The sequence below is a fragment of the Rhinopithecus bieti genome, unplaced genomic scaffold (genome assembly GCF_001698545.2).
Source record: "Rhinopithecus bieti isolate Rb0 unplaced genomic scaffold, ASM169854v2 scaffold_6513, whole genome shotgun sequence".
NCBI classification, from domain to species: Eukaryota; Metazoa; Chordata; class Mammalia; order Primates; family Cercopithecidae; genus Rhinopithecus; species Rhinopithecus bieti.
The window spans coordinates 1,028,285-1,046,334 of record NW_016805931.1 but is presented as its reverse complement, the minus strand read 5'-3'; the positions used below and the strand labels follow the sequence as shown (position 1 = coordinate 1,046,334).

General features: G+C 36.0%; 1 protein-coding gene across 7 annotated transcripts in view; it reads right to left on the bottom strand.

Annotated features, from left to right (window-relative positions):
• DDX4 (DEAD-box helicase 4) overlaps window positions 1-18,050 on the bottom strand; it is a 78,666-nt gene that overhangs the window by 53,647 nt on the left and 6,969 nt on the right. For 6 of the 7 annotated variants that reach the window (XM_017874207.1, XM_017874201.1, XM_017874205.1 and 3 more), the window contains exons 3-6: window positions 16,635-16,695; window positions 5,457-5,534; window positions 2,482-2,559; window positions 1,638-1,688 (exon numbers count right to left, since the gene is read on the bottom strand). In XM_017874207.1, the coding sequence (XP_017729696.1) occupies window positions 1,638-1,688; window positions 2,482-2,559; window positions 5,457-5,534; window positions 16,635-16,695 (268 nt within the window). The remainder of the gene's footprint in view (window positions 1-1,637; window positions 1,689-2,481; window positions 2,560-5,456; window positions 5,535-16,634; window positions 16,696-18,050) is intronic. The other variant, XM_017874203.1, reaches the window with a different exon arrangement.

The window sequence follows — 18,050 nt, the reverse complement described above, 5'->3', positions numbered from 1 at the left end:
TAGGTGAACTAAGAAGGAAAAAAGAAGAAAGCAGGCCACTTCGGAGAGAAGTTCTCTCAACTGCTATCAGAAACTGGAATTTTTATTCAAAAGCTCTCTGGCCCACCATCTCTAGAAAGGGATCAAGTAGGTAGAAAGGTCTGTGTATAAGTAGAAATGATCTTGAATATTAAATGAGTTCAAAGTTGAGAGATCAGAATAGAAACAAATAGAAATGCAAAAGAATAAAATGATGGTATTTTCTTCTCTCACAAATACTAGTTCTACGTCATATATGTTTTCATTTGAATGGGATAGGAGAAAAAGAAGAGAAGTAGGGAGAAAGAGACTGGCAATAGTTAGGAGAAACAGTCTCGTTTGATAATTAAAAATCTGGCCTTATACCAAAAGTGTTTTAAGGTGATCAGGTCTAGACTTGGTTTTGACTTTGGGAATCAAAGTGTTTAATAAGATCAAGCTTCAAATATTTAATGAAGAAAGATAGATGACATCTGAGTGTTTATCATGAATGTGTCTGGTATTGAGCTGTGTGCTTTTATACGCATTCTCACTTAGTCTGCCTAACCACCTATGAAATGAATACCTTCCATTCTATGGAATAGAAAACTGGCTTAGAAAAATTAAGCAGCTTGTTCTACTTCAACTAGCAGATAGCAAGGCAGGGACAAGTTTGAAGCCAAGTTTGGCACCCTAAAGTGTTCTATGTTATAAAGATTTTATACATCAATGGTTACCAAACACAGGAGGTATCAGAATCACCATGGATGCTTTTAAATACAGGTTCTAAGGCCTCACCCAAATCGACTCAATCAGATTTGGGAATGCACTGTTTATCATAGTCCATCTTCTGGTATCATTATTCTCATCATTCTCTGTATTCCTGTAGAGTTCAGTACCTTCAATGGAAATGTCTTTAATTTCAGCACTGATTTACATTCTCAAGAAACTTTTTCTTAGATTTATTTGAATCTAAATAGGACCCTACACATCACAAACTGTATTTATATAGAGAGTGAAGTTTCACTTCTTGACTACTTCCTTTTACTATCTATCTCCATTTTCTTTTCCTTTTTTTTTTTTTTTTTGAGAGGGAGTCTCGCTCTGCCGCCCAGGCTGGAGTGCAGCGGCCGGATCTCAGCTCACTGCAAGCTCCGCCTCCACGCCTGCCTCAGCCTCCCAAGTAGCTGGGACTACAGGCGCCCGCCACCTCGCCCGGCTAGTTTTTTGTGTTTTTTTAGTAGAGACGGAGTTTCACCGGGTTAGCCAGGATGGTCTCGATCTGCTGACCTCGTGATCCGCCTGCCTCAGCCTCCCAAAGTGCTGGGATTACAGGCTTGAGCCACCGCGCCCAGCCACTATCCCCATTTTCTTAAGTTTCAAAGCATTCAAAAGTTATACCTCATGGATTAAGGCAGATGGCAACAGGCCAAATTAGTATGCCTGTTTTCTTTATGTACAAAGAATTCTTTATGTACAAAGCAGTAATATCCTTGGTTAAGGCTTTGGATATAGCTACGTCATAAAATCTGGTTTAAATAAGTTAGAATTGGCCCAGACTAAGAGACTTAATCTTCATTTCTCTTTTTTAGCACGTACTCTTGACATTAAATTTTAAAACACAAAAATATTGACCTTACCTCTCCAGAAACCAGAGCTATCACCGTCTTCAAACTTGCTGTTTGAAAAACCTGTACAAAATATAAAATGAAACAATTTCCTGTACCTCTGTGGTAAAATAATAATAATAATAAAAAAATAACCACACAGGGACTACTAGTTATGAAGACTTTTTAAGATAAGCAATACACAATTGTATACATAGCTATCACATGCAAATTCACTCAGGCTGTAAACAATTTCTGCTTTGTATCAGTTTATCAACTCCATTCTCTTAAGGTTAAAAACAACTTTCTTTTCAGCCAATTCTATATTACCTCAATTGTCATATACTCCTCTATATGCACATAGGCAAAACAGAGGAATATGTCAGTGTAACCACTATATGTTTTCTATTTCAAACCATCAAAATTCTCAAAGTTTTACAAACTCAATCTCTTCATCTGCTAAGGACAATACAACTAAATTATAATCCAATAACTCAATGATTTTCTCCCTCAAAAACATGAAAAATCTTGTTTAGCTTCCTTTTTGTTTACTCTTTTAAAAAAGTCATCAAACTTATTTGTTTGCTTTCAACTTATTTCCTAAAAACCTACATCTAAGAGGTCATCCTGGCATCTCCTGGAGGCATATTAGACATGTCTCTAGAACTAATTTAAAGTATTCATCAGTAATCTTTCCATAAAATTAAAAAATGTTTTTAATAAGTTTAAATAAAATAATCTTTAGTGCAAAGGCACTCAGGGAATATATACCTTCAAATTAAATGTCAATATGGAATGTCTGTCAATCAGTATTTAAACTCAATTATTAAAAAATCACTCAAGTTTTGATTGTAAGATATCATAACCAAGTAATTACCTCTGTTTCCAAAACTCTTTCCAACTCCAAAACCACCCATTGTGGATGTATTATCTCTTTTGTTAGACTCACCAGCATCTGAAAAAGGTCAGATAAACTCTTTAACATACAAAATTAAGTGTGTCATCATCAAAAACTAAGAATTAAATGAATTTCCGGTGTAAAGGGACTTCCAAGGATGGGAATAGAGTAGCACAGAAACCTAAAATTAATTAACATACCTGCAACTTAAAAGAAAAACTCTTAAATTATGATACCAAGGTAAAAACAAATCTACTACTGGTGAAATATAGCTTTCTACGTATTGGTATTATATTGGAGACCTTTAAGCAGGAAAATTCTGCTCCATAGTTTTCTATATGTTGAATTCTCATCCTGATAGAGCCAGCTATTACACTGCCCTGTGTGAAAGTCATTGCTATTGAAAATGCTATATTCGTGTCCTGTTTAACTGTTCTATTTTTTATTTTTCTATTTCTTATATTTATCACATCCTTTCCACTTTTAAAATTAAAACAAGGGAATACATAAGAGAAAAACCTAAGACTACCACTCCCCTCCTGGCCTCCCCATTTCACCACACTATTTCCCCATACTAACTTTCTTAGCTTTGTTTCTCACTACATAATTCTAAACACCCAACATTTTAATTCACACCAAACAACTCCAAAACTCCACATTGTCAACTGCTAATTTTATATCTTTGTACATGCTATTCCTTTGGCATAGCATTCCCTGCTTTCCTATCTGTCTTATCAAAATTCATTGCATTCTTCAAAAAAACAATTACGTGAAGTCTTCCTTTAGCCCTCCAGTCATAATTTATCCTTCTTCCACATTCCCACAGCATACTATCTGTACCTTTTTAAAGGAGTATTTCTTTCCATGTGTTTCTCTACCACTAAATTAAAAATCTCGAGGGCAGAGATGTGATAGCAAGAAGCAGGATTATTTAAAATTAAAAATTAAAAAAAGAACAGGAGAGACATCCAAAACAGCATAAATGACGCTTTAAACTATCACTGAAAAAAAAAATAAAGCATTCCCTGTGATCCCTATATACTGTCTTACTTACCTCTGTAATACCCTTGTAGAGGGGAGTTAAAAGGGATCTGTGTAACTCCTAAAACCACAGGTAAAATTGTGTATGCCCAACTATAAAAGTATTTTAATCAGATTTCAAAGATGTGTGATTCGAGAAGTCCAAGCTACTTAGACATACTTCACAGGACATAACAAGCTAGCTGATATTTTAAGCAATTAAGAGTCAACTTCGAAAACCACATTATTAGTTATGCAAGTTCTACTGAGAAGAAAATCAATATTGAAACTATGTAGGCCAGGCGCAGTGGCTCATGTCTATAATCCCGGCACACTGGGAGGCCAAAGTGGGTAGATCACCTGAGGTCAGGAGTTTGAGACTAGCCTGGCCAACATGATGAAACCCTATCTCTACTAATAATACAAAAAAATTAGCTGGGGGTGGTGGTGGTGCGCACCTGTAATCTCAGCTACTTGGAAGGCTGAGGCAGGAGAATTGCTTGAACCTGGGAGGTGGAGGTTGCAGTGAGCCAAGATTGTGCCATTGCACTCCAGCCTAGGCAACAAGAGCAAAACTGTCTCAAATAAAAAAAAAAAAAAAAAGAAACTATATAAAATGGTGGAAGAATCATACGGAAAGTAAGTTACACTCATGGGTCTACAAATGTCCCAGGTTATATAAAATATAAAGCTAATTGTTTAAAGTATTAACAACTGAGAGTTCTGATCAGAAATTTTATGTGTATTTCAACCTAAAACATGAAAATAATTTGTGGTAAAATCTGCCTCAGTGATGATTTTCTCACTGAAAAAGGTTTTATTCAATAATATTTAGAAGACTGTATCAAAACATCACATAACCTCTACTAAAATGTAATTTTAAAATATAGCTAAATACTAAATATGCTCCTAAATATAATATTAAAATATTTCTAATGTCAGTAGTAGCTAATAAAACTTCATTTGAATCCTCTTAGCACAATTACATTGTCCAAATAAGCAATGCATCTTAATATGCAGGCTTAAAAACCAAAATATATGTGTATATTTGATTAATCATTTCCATTAGTGGCAGAAACATGTCAAAATATAAAACTCAAATTTGCATTCACTATATCTAAATAAATTTTCCAAATGTCAAATAAAACATCATGCATCTTTTAGTTTCCACAACAAAAATATCTGAAAGTATCAATAGAGTTTTTCAAAAAATAACATCTCATAAATTCAAGAATAAGTGTCAAGTATATTTACCAAATAGCCCTAGCTATAGCATCCCCTAAAAGAAAAAAAAAAAAATGACCATAGGGATTTTCAAATAAATTTAACGAAGTTCTAATATGTTATTGCGCTATAATAAAATACAGTGTGTAGTATTTCTAGCATGTTAATATTAAGTCTAAAAACGGACTGTAGAAAGAAGTTTTGCTGTGTCATTATCTGTCATATCAGGTGGTTGTTCTAAAAGTAAAATTAAAAAATCCAATAATAGCAAAATAAGCTCTTAAAAAATTAATACTAATGAGCTAACACGTTTCCTGTACTGCCTTTTCTTGAAAAATATAAAATTCAAGAAAGAGTCCTTCTCACCTCTAATCCCTGAAGCTTTTACAAACATTCTTCCCACGTCAATTGTTGGAAATCAATATCATAAACACGTTAAGAAGCAGCTCTGTGAATCATCCGTCCATCCAACCCATCCATCCCTCCAACCAATCTGTCTAATCAACTTAACACTACTCCCTACTAGCCCAAAGAAGTAAAACAGTAAAAAGAAAATGAATTTGGAAAAATGATGAACTCATTATCTCAACACCAAGTCTACTATACACTGAGTTACAACAGACTTAGTTTTGTATCAAACGGCTATGAAAGCCTCTATATATACAATTATTCAACAGTTCAAGAGATTAAGGAAAGACAAAGATGCTTACCTCTGTTTCCAAAATTCCGCCCAGAGGCAAATCCACTTTTCATGAAATGATCTCTTCGAGAAGGTCCATCATCCATTTCTAAAGCAAACAACATTTTGAAGTCAGTCAAATAAAAACAAGTATCTAGTACTTGCAAACCTTAAGACTTCTCAATGTGCCACATGTGGCAAAGAAGAAATTTTATATAGCAGTAAAAAAGATGACAATCAGCCCATTTAAAAAAAAATGGCTATATGAATAGCTCTCCAAAAGAAAATAAATTGTGACTAAATCTCACTCATAAAGAATTAGAAATCAAAAGACAGTAATTTTAACCTCATAATTGAACGGAAAACAGTCCTTTCCACTCCCTGAAAGAAAATAACAAAATAAATAAATTTTTAAAAAATGGAAAACAGTCTTAAGTTTGCTAATAGCCAGAACAAAGACACAGGGAAACAAGCACAAAACATACACTGTATTTAGAGTATAAACTAGATCAATCTTGATCCTAATTTAAAAGGCATATACGCTGAAAGTAGAGTAACATGAATTTCTCCTCTGGATACAATCACATGGTTATCCAGAAAGACACACAAAAATAGTTTCTATAAGCATTGTCTGTAATACCAAATAAATGATCAAAGTGGAATAAAGAAATTATGTTAATCCATACAATAGTATGCACATGGATTTCACAGAAATATACAGCATTCAACATTAAAGAGCTCACATTCTTCAACAATGGAGAGTGTTTATAAACTGGCCATGTAGAAGGCCATAATGCAAATTCAACAAAAGAGTTCAAAAATCAATTCATATACATGAGATTCTTTTACAATGCAATCAAATCAAAAGCTATTAAATATGAAACAAATTGTTTAAAATCCCATTGGTGACATATTTTTTAAAAAACTTCTATATAACCCACAGCTCAAAAAAAAAGCACAATGGAAGTTCAAAAATACTTCAAATTATATGATAAAAATGTGACTTTATCAGTATTTAAATATTTATGCTAGAAAATAAGAACTCAATAAGCTTAATAGCCATCTCAACAAGAATACTACAAAAACAAAGTAAATCACACAAAAGTAAAGGAAATAAAGAATGAAAATTAATAAAACAGGAAACAGCTTTGGGAGACCAAAGTGGGAAAAGATGCTTGAGGTCAGGGATTTGAGACCAGCCTGAGTAACACAGCAAGACCCTATCTTTACCTAAAAAAAAAAAAAAAAATTAAGTTGCTGGGTGTGGTGATGCACACCTGTAGACCCAGCTACTCGGGAGGTTAAGGCAGGAGGATCACTTGAGCCCAGGAATTCAAGGCTGCAGTGAATTATGATTAAATTACTGCACTCCAGCCTGGGAAACAGAAGGAGACCTTGTCTTTCTCTCTGTCTCTGTGTCTCTATTTTTTTTTTTTTTTTTAAGGAAACAAACGTAATATAATAGCTCAAAAAGGCCAAAACTTGGTTCTTCTAAAAGACCTATAAAATTTGCCAGGGTAACAAATTACTAGAGGACCAATAAGAGGCGTGAGGGGAGAACAGATACAAAGATACAAATGAATAGTATTAGAAATGTGTTTAAAAAGAATCTCAAAGATAGAAGAGAAAGACAACTAGAGAACTTCTCTGAACAACTTTATGCTACTAAATTAAAAGAAATGAAAAAGTTCCTAGAAAATTAACTCACCAAAAGTGACTCAAGAATCAATAAAAAACCCAACTTTCCTACAGAAGTTAAATCAGTATTTAAATTTCTGCATCAGAAAGATGCAGAGAGATCGTGTTTTATAGTGAGTTCTATCAAACTCTCAAAGGACAAATCATTCAACTGTCACACAACTCTTCCAGGAAACAGAAGTAACTCACTAACTCATTTTACAGACCAACATAATCTTGATATGAAAGTTCAGAAGAAAATTATAAACCTCTTACTCATAGATACAAAATCTCAAAAACAAATATTAGCAAACCAAACCCAACAGTAAATTGAACGGATAAAATATATTATAACTAATTGGGTTTATCCCAGTTTGCAAGGGTATTTAACATTATAACATCTAAAAAAGGTAACATACATTAATAAAAAAAAAAACTAATCTCTCCAGATAAAAGTATATGACATAATTTAACACCTTTCATGACTTAACATATACTTAGCAAACTAAGGAATGATGAGTTTGTTCATAACAGCAAAAAAGGAAACAACCCAAATGTCCATGAGAATTTTTTTGTTGTTTTTCAGATGGAGTCTTGCTCTGTCGCCCACGCTGGAGTGCAGTGGCGCAATTTCAGCTCACTGCGACCTCTGACCCCTGGGTTCAAGCAATTCTCCCGCTTCAGCCTCCTGAGTAGCTGGGACTACAGGCGTGTACCACAATATCCAGCTAATTTTTGTATTTTTTTTTTTGTGGAGACAGGTTTTCACCACATTGGCCAAGCTGGTCTTGAACTCCTGGCCTTAAGTAACCCACCCACTTCGGCCTCCCATAGTGCTAGGATTACAGGCGTGAACCATCGTGCCTGGTGGGTAATGTTCTTACAATTAGTGGTGGTTCAAAACACTAAGCTTTATGGTTTACATAGGACTTTAATACAGTAGATTTTTTTAATGAAAAATTCTTCAATAAAGATTCTACAATAAAGTCACAGGGTAACAATTCTTCTTGGGAATCCTACCTCTCACTAGTTGGAAAAGAAGTCATTATATGAAAAGATACTTGCAAATGCATGTTTATAGCAACACAATTAGCAATTTCAAAAATATGGAACCAGTCCAAATGCCCATCAATCAATGAGTGGTGTATACATACACAATGGAATACTATTCAGCCAGAAAAAGAAATGCAATAATGGCATCTGCAGCAACCTGGATGGAATTGGAGACCATTATTCTTAGTGAAGTAACTCAGGAATGGAAAACCAAATAGCAGATCTTCTCACTCATAAGCAGGAGCTAAGCTATGAGGATGCAAAGGGATAAGAATGATACAATGGACTTCGGGAACTTGGGGAAAGGAGTGGAATGGAGGGTGAGGGATAAAAGACTACAAATGGGGTACCGTGTATACTGCTCGGGTAATGGGTTCACCAAAATCTCACAAATCACCACTAACAAACTTACTCATATAAGCAAACACCACCTGTTCCCCAAAAACCTATGTAAATAAAAAATACATAAAAATGTGGTACAAAAGTATAAGGTTCTAAGAAAGAATTAACCCAGTTTACCTTATTATTAGCACACAATCCTAAGGAAAATATACAATTATTTCCTTTCCATTTTTTAGTAGTTTTAAATCTCACAGTAGTTTCACATGTAAATGTGAAAGTTTATATTCACTTTCATGAATGTAATGATATGCTGTCATTGATATATATCATGGCAGTCCCCATAATACATAATAGCAATAAAAATAAGCCCCTAATACCAATAAATGATGGAGTATAGATGTTCTTCCTGAATGCTACGAAATCCACGAAAATAAACCAAAAGAAATAAAAATGAAGTCCATTTAAAATGAATTTAGTGTTAGTGTACACAATCCCCAACAACTGACCACAAAGAATATCTCCCAACATAGTTACACTTGGACCAAATCCAAAGAGGCTCAAATATTGAACAACAACTTTAAAAAAATCCATATACTAAAACCACCAAGCAAAAGAACCCAATTATGTATGAGACTTCAGTATGAGCTCTAGGACTCTATAATCTTCCAACCTTTCTTCACAGTGATTTGCCTAAACCAGAATGAGGAAAATTAAAGGAAGATGAGAAAAGACTTGGTAGCAAAGAGTTTTGAAACTATTTAGTGGTGCTTAGGGCTGCCAGCTGTCCTGACTTCTAATCTCTTTCATTATCCAAAGTAGCTAAAATACTAAACACTTAGAATTTAGTGTCAAGTCTTCCAAGTAGAGACCTCAGAGTATAACAGTAATGTGCATTCAAATTACCTGGTGATCTCATTAAAACACACATTCTGATGCAGCAGTCCTGGGTGCGGTATGAGATTCTTCATTTCTAACAAGTTCCCAGGTGATGCCAATGCTACTGTTCTGTCAATCACATTCAGAGAAGATTTTTATATCCACCAAAAGACATGAACTGGAAAATATTCTTAAGAGAACCATTCATAACAGGCAAACACTGGAAACTACAAAAATGACCAATATTTTAATTTATGGTATATTTACATAGGGAATATCACACATCCACGAATAACCTACAACTACTTCTAATAACTTGGAGAAAACCTCAACAAAAAAAGAACATAATGTATGATGCCATTTTATATGACTGCCATTTATAGGGAAAACTGATCTATGCTGTTAGAAATCAGAATAGTAGTCACCTCTGGACAGAAGGACAGTGCCTGGAAGAAAAAGGAAGGCTTCAAGGGTGCTGTTAATATGCTGTTTTTCTTGATCTAAGTGCTGGCTTTCAGGGAGTGCTCAGCTTGTGATAATTTAGTGAGCTGGACATTTATGCTGTGTATCTTAGTGAAATACATATTGAATCTATGTGTACACTATGCTTCAATAAAGTTGAAAATAAAAAAAAGAATCTGCCCTGGCCTAGACAGTTTTATGAACCAATTCTATACAACTTGTAAAAAACAGGTAATTTTCACATTCCAGAGCTTATTGGAAAACATGAAAAGCTTGAAACCAAAATCAAGTGAGGACAACATGACAGAAGAAAACTATACACCAATCTTACATTAATTCAGAAGTGCTAACTAAAATATCTAATTTCATCCAATACTACAATAAAAGAGCCATGTAAGGCTTAGCCCAGGAATAAAAAGTTCATTTAAAAATTCATTTACTACATTAACAGACATAAGGGAGAAATAATAGAAACCAGTAATTCTAAAAAGCCATTTGATAACATTCAACTGCCATTCCTGAACAAAACAAATATTCAAGTAGAAATGAAAAGAAATTCTCTTGGCATGATAAAAAAAAAAAAAAAAAACCAACTAGTAGCCTAATGCAAACATCATAATTATAAAAATTTGGGAGCATTCCCAATGAAGTGAGGAAAAGCCTAGATGTTTGTTATTTCTAGTACTCGTTAATGAGCTGTAGATTTTATCCAATGCTTTAAGACAACAAAGAACAAAATCATTTAAGAGATGAAATTTGCATCACACAACAACAAGGAAAAGACAGGATGCTTAGATGGTGCTGGAAAAACTAGGTTGCTATGTGGAGAGAAATAAAATTGGATCCCTGTTTCTCACCATATTGAAAAAAAGGGATTCAATGGTACATTTAAAAATTGTTAAGATGGTAAATTTTGTATTATGTCTAGTTTACCACAGTTCACAAATAAAACTCCTCAATAACTAGAGGCCCATGGCCAGGGCTGACCAGAAAAACTTTAATGTCAAAGATTCCTTTTTTGTGAGTCACTTAGGTATACTCATACTACATACACTATGTCTTGATTTCACACTCAAAGATGGCCACCATGATTAAAAAAGGGTGAGTTCAGATGATTAAAAGCTCAATGTGAAAGGCAAAACTCTAAGGAAGATAATGTAGGAGGCTACCTTTTGACAGAGATGGGGAAGAGTTTCTTAAACTACAAAATCAAATTCAGAAGCAAAAAAGTTATTTAATAACTTCAGAATTAAATTTTTGATTAATAAGGCATATCATGAACAAAGCTGATAGACAACAGAATGGAAGAAGATATTCAGTGTCTAAATCAGGAAAGAGCCTAAAATCTAGAATATTAACAATGCCTGCCAATCAACAATAGGAAGAGCTAGCTCAATAGAAAAATAAACTAAAAATATGAACAAAAGTAGAGACTTACAGAAAAACAACATGTATATGAAGAGACAGTCAGATACATGCATATTAAAGCAATGACGCCAGGCATGGTGGCTCATGCCTATAATCCCAGCACTTTGGGAGGCCAAGGCAGGAGGATCACTTGCGCTCAGGAATTCAAGACCAGCCGGGGCAACATAGCAATACCTCATCTCTGCTAAAAATTTTAAAAATCAGCCAGGCATGGTGAGCAAGTCTGTAGTCCCAGCTACCCAGGAGACTGAGGCAGGAGGATTGCTTGAGCATGAGAGTGAAGCTACAATGAGCTATGATCACAGTACTGCACTCCAGCCTGGACAACAGAGCAATGCCCTGTTACAAAAAAAAAAAAAAAAATTTTTTTTTTACTTTATACCCAAATGGACTGGCAAAAATTAATTAAAATTAAAAATGTCAAATGTTGGTGGGAATATAGGGACTATGAGAACCCTCACAACCTAATGACGGGAGTATAAACTTGTATAGCTATTCTGGAGAGCAATTTTTGAAATATTTAGACAAATTAAGTACATTACCCCTTTCCATAACCCTGTAATTCTACTCTTGAGTCCACTATTCAAAGTAATTCTCACTCTGGCCCATAAATAAACATATACAAGAATGCCCATCCTATGATAGCAGAGGGGAAGAGGAGGTAATCTCAGTGCCTATCACGGAGGGAGAATAGGGGTAGATAAAACTTGGTGATAAAAGTATATGAAATACCATGCAGTCATTAGAAATAAGGAAATCAATTATCAATGAGGAATATATCTTAAACAGTGACAAGGGGAAAAGTAAAAAAAAAAAAATCTTAGGCACAATAATTTTCTAAGTTAAAATACACACCAAAATATGCTCAGAAAAACACACATTTAAAAACATACACAGAGTAGCCATGTCCTCCACACTTCCCTTCTGTGCTGATGCTGCCCGGCTCATATCAGCCTCTAGCCTGCTTTCAAGTAGTTGTGGAGTTCCAGTGAAGAAATATTTGAGGTTAATGTGGAAACTACCAAACAATCTGTACTATCAAGATCATGTTGGAAGATGTGGGAATGAATGATTGAAGGAGATGATGACCCAGTTCCTCTACCAAATGTTAATGAAGCAATATTTTAAAAGGTCATTCAGTGGTGCACCCACCATAAAGATGACCCTCCTCCTCCTCCTGAGAATACTGAGAAGAAAAGTGAGCAGATAAAAATCCTGTTTGGGATCAAGAATTCCTGAAAATTCACCAAGGAACTCTCTTTGAACTTACTCTAGCTGCAAGCTACTATCAAAGGTTTGTTACATGCAAGACTGCTGCCAGTAAGATCAAGGAGAAAACACCTGTGGACATTCCCAAGCCCTTCAATATCAAAACAACTTTACTGAAGGTGAGGAAGCCCACGTACACAGAACTAATGGTGTGAAGAAACACGAAATGTGCCTGACACTGTAAAGATTGTTCCAAATACTAGTTGCACTGCTGTAGAGTTTATAATTATTAATACAAAAAAAAGTAGACAAATACAACAGCAAATCGACTGCTTTAGCAGAATACTGTCATTGCATGTATAGTTTGAGTACAGATTCCAAACCTAATGCTGAGTTTCTTCTAGTGTGATTAAAAGTTTTTTTCTTTTTTGCTCTGAATAAAACGGACTGTGGATTCTCTACGGAAACTAACATTTTGGTATTTCCCTCCTTTTTGTAAAGCAATTTCTGCCTAGTTTGTAATCCAGTTAACTTTAGCGGCCTTTTAAAAGTTAGCATTGCAAATAAAACAACTTGCAAAAAGTTTTCTGAAAAAAAAAAAGACACACACATACAAAATAATTGCTCCTTTGGGGAAGGGGAGGGCAAGAAACCCCTGAAACTTCCTCCCACAAACAGCTTGCTTCAAATCAAACATGAGTAATAAAGAAACAAGCAAAAGCAACACAGGAGCTGTACAATATAGTGAGGACAGAGAGGGAGGAAGGGAAGGCTGGAACTAGCATATACTTAAATCTCAGAGACTAGAGGATCCTGCTCTCCTAAACAAAACAGCCTGGTCCTGGCCCAATCACTTCACAGTAGAGTCCACCAGTGCATCCCTGCACAGAGTTGAGTTTCTAATCAGCATTTTAATGATCCACCCTCAAATACAACAAGGCAACTAAGGTTCAGCAGAATTTTTTTTTTAAGAGACAGGGTTTCACTCCATCAGCCTGGCTGGAGTGCAGTAGTGTGATCAATGCTCACTGTAACGTCAAAATTCTATGCTCAAGCAATCCTCTTACCTCAGCCTGTTGAGTAGCTGGGATTACAGGTGCACATCGCCATGCCCAGCTAATTAAAAAAAATTTTTTGTACAGACAGTGTCTCACTTTGTTTCCCAGGCTGGTCCTGAACTCCCGGCTTCAGGCACTTCTCCACCTCAGCCTCCCAAAGCAAAGGAATTACAGGCATAAGCCACTACAGCTCCTATTGACATTTTAAAGCCAAGTAATGTGAAATTGTTTTCACTTAATTTTGGAAATAATCAGATAATACCAGTTGTTTAGAAGGGTTTCCATGACTATTAAATAAAAGCAAGATATGATATAACAGGATTCCATTTCTATAAAATACAGAATGAAAAGAAGCATGTCTAAGTACAATTTTAAGAGCATGAAAAGGGTATGGAAGGTAAGCACGGGTAAGCAAAGGAAAGCAAGACAGGTATTTATAATAAAAGGAATATACATATTAATATATTATGCCAGTGGTATACTATCATGTATGTGGAGAATATACTCAGGAATCTAAAAAATCAGAGTCAATAGACATCAAATGGTGGCTAAATTTAGGGGCTAAGATTTCAGATTTTATTTATCCCTTTTTACTTTTTTTAAAACAATAAGCATATTTAGGTTTTGGCTTGGCATACATTCACTGGCCTGGTTTACATTTCTCTAATAAGAAAATTTTCATTAAAAAATAAAAAAATTATGAAGAACTACAAAAGTACTTGTTATCTAGAAGGTAAGCAGGCAATCAATATTTTTCATTAGTGATTTTCATTAGTGATTTCATTTCAATAGCCTAAACATTCATAGGTCTAATGCTAAAAAAAACTTAGCTTTTAGTTGGTGGTTATTTCAGTCTAGTTATTGAAAATTCCAATACAAAACAGTGTTATGCTTTAATATACTATAGATCTAAGCTTTCACTCCTTTACAAATAATGGCTTCTGTTTGTACCTCAAAAAACCAGGTTTCTCCTAGCGATCTATGCAAATAGACATGTTAAGAGGCATCGATTACGTTTACCCATTTGTCTTTCTGGAATACTCTAAGTACACACAGAGTTTATATGGTAGAAGCAAAATTAGCCCTTTGCTGGGGTTTCAGCACGCAGGATTCCAAGAACTTCTGAGAATCTGAATATTTCTGTATCAAACCACTGTGTTTAAATGTTTATAAAAGATAAATATGTTTTGAAAATAGCAAAGGCATCTCTTTTAAACTTAACTTTTGTCAAGATATTTACCCTGAACTTAAGAAAGATCCTCATGAGAATTAGATTTGCTTTAACCTGATAAACTAACTCTCAAAGTATCCTCACATTTTGGAAACTACCTCACCACAGGTGCTTTCCAACATAGGCCAGGTTTCAGTGAACATGCAGCTCCCTTGACCATAAAATGTTTTACCTCATCTGCTAATTTTTGATAAGAGAAATGATAAAACTACTACCTGCCACCAGGCCCTCTTCCTTTTATGCTAGTCAGCCTTAAAAATAGTAGTAACTCAATTTAGAGACTCATAGTAAAGTCAATTACTCGAATTCACCGAAAGTAGATTGGTGGTTGCCAGGATCAGGGGAGAGGAGGAAATGGGGAGTTATCTTTCATTGGGTACGGAGTTCCAGTTTGGGAACACAAGAAAGTCCTGGGGGTGGATGGTGGATGATGGTTACAGAGTAATGTGACTGTACCGAATGCTGCTGAACTGTACACATTAAAATGGTAAATCTTACGTTATGTATACTTCATAGTTTTTTAAATGCTTTTGTCTTGTTTTGTTTTCAGAGACAGGGTCTCACTCCATTGCCCAGGGAAGAGTGCAGTGGCATGATCATAGTTCACTATAGCCTGGAACTCCTGCGCTCAAGCAATCCTCAACCTGCCAAGTAGTTAGGACTACAGGCACAGGCCACCATGACCAGCTAATTTTTAATTTTTTTTTTTTGGAGACAGAGTCTCACTCTATCGCAAGGCTGGAGTACAGTGGCACAATCTCGACTCACTGAAACCTCCACCTCCTGGGTTCAAGCGATTCTCCTGCCTCAGCCTCCCAAGAAGCTGGGACTACAGGCATGCAGCACCACACCCAGCTAATTTTTGTATTTTTAGTAGAGACAGGGTTTCACCATGTTGGCCAGGATGGTCTTGATCTCTTGACCTGATCCACCTGCCTCAGCCTCCCAGAGTTTTGGGATTACAGGCGTGAGCCACCAGGCCCGGCCTAAATTTTTTGTAGATATAGACTCCAACTATGTTGCCCAAGCTGGTCTCAAATGATCTCAAATGACCATTTGATCTCCAGGCCTCAAATGGTCTTCCTACTTCAGCTTACCAAAGTGTTGGGATTACAGGCATGAGCCACTGAGCCTGATCAAAATTATTTTAATGCAGTAACAATTGCATTTCATCCTGCTTTGGACTTCAACAATGTGAAAAACTACTGCTGTGAGCTCAATTTCCCAGCCTAGTCCTACCACTTCCACCCATCTTCCCATCTACACCCACTCTGTAAAACAGAGTTGGACAATCCAAGGGGAAAAATGATGGTGGGAGGGGCAACCAAAGTGAAAACAAGTTCACAGTGGGGTTGGGAGGAGGGTGCATGAGGAAGGATATGGGTTCCTTTACCTTGACACTTGTTTCTATTGTTCTCCTAAGACCTTTCCCAAATTAGTTTTCTGATCCCAAAGAAACTCATAATATCCTGATGGTATGGCAGATTTGGCTTAAACAATTATTATCGTGACAGGTCATCACCATTGTAACCTGCTTCAACAACCTTATAGTCCTATATTCTACTCCCTTATGTCAGGAACCCTGATGATGATGATACCCTAGCAGCCTGGAAGCTGAATGTGCAACTTCCAAGTTGGGCAAACGTTTTATAGTAACCCATTAAATCAAATAATACAGTCTATACTTTCCCCTCTCTCAATTCCTCTAACTAGAAGTACCCCCATTCCACAATATCCAAATCAGAAGGAACTTTCACTAAGAAATTTTTTAAAACACCCTCTACAAGATGTCTACTAGTCTGCTGCTCTTCATTCATTAGATGAAACCCTTAAACTAAAAAGGGTTTTACCGTTTTCCAAACATAACACATACCTGATGATGAAGTTGGAGTCCTGTTAAAATTGTCTCCATTTTCTCCAGAAGAATACCTATCCTGTAAGAAGGAAGAAAGAAAAGACTAGTTTCCTACTTTGAATACAAATGTGTCATTTATTTCACAAATACTAGAAAATTGTAACAATTGGGCTTTGTTCAGAACAAAATAATGACATACTGTAAGGTTTTCTAAATCACTGGATGTTCCTTTACTAATTATTCCAAGACATCTTCACTTTAACATTGTATATATAGTACTAATATATATCACTAGAACAGTGGTCAGAAAACTACAGCCACAGACCAAATCTGGTGGGCCACCTGATTCTGTAAACAGTATTGGAGCATTACAACAGCAAAGTTGTGACAGACAAGTAAGGCCTATAAGTCTAAATTATTTATTATCTGGCCCTTTATAGAAAGGGTTTGCTGACACCTGACTTAAAATAAAAGTTTAGTCATTTAAGTCACCCATATTCCTGAAAAGTACAATCAGGATGGGTGTGGTGGCTCTCGCATGTAATCCCAGCACTGTGGGAGGCTGAGGCAGGAGGGTCACTTGAGCCCAGGAGTTCAAGACCAGCCTGGGCAACATGGCGAAACCCTAGCTCTACTAAAAATACAAAAAGTTAGCCAGGTGTGGTGGCATGAGCCTGTAGCCCCAGCTACTTGGGAGGCTGAGGTGGGAGGTTCACTTGTGCCTGTGAGGCAGAGGTTGAAGTGAGCCAAGATCACACCACTCATTTCAGCCGGGTAACAGAATAAGACCCTGTCTCAAAAAATAAAAATAGAAAAGAAAATATAATAAAATATCATTATAAAATCTGACAAAGAAATACATGAATAAACCAACACTGGTCAATATACACTACTGGGTGCTGAGTTCCATATATTACAGTATATTCATCAATACTACAGAGTATTAGTGATTTAACACTAATCTTTGTTCTAGAAAAGTACTACAGAAATTTTTAAAACCTCTACTGCATTTATAGTGAAACCAATTAATGGTACTCTCATGTTTTAAAAAGGAATTCACTGGCCGGGCTCAGTGGCTCACACCTGTACTTTGGGAGGCCGAGGTGGGCGGATCACCTGAGGTCGGCAGTTCAAGACCAGCCTGACCAACATGGAGAAACCTCCACCTCTACTAAAAATACAAAATTAGCCGGGCATGGTGGCGGGCACCTGTAATCCCAGCTACTCAGGAGGCTGAGGCAGAAGAATCGCTTGAACCCAGGAGGCAGAGGTTGTGGTGAGCCGAGATCGTGCCACTGCACTCTAGCCTGGGCAACAAGAGCAAAACACTGTCTCACACCGTCTCAAAAAAAAAAAAAAAAAAAAAAAAAAAAAGAAAATCTTCGGGGCAGAGTTATTTAAAAAAAAAAACCTCTCTCTTATTTTACACCCGGG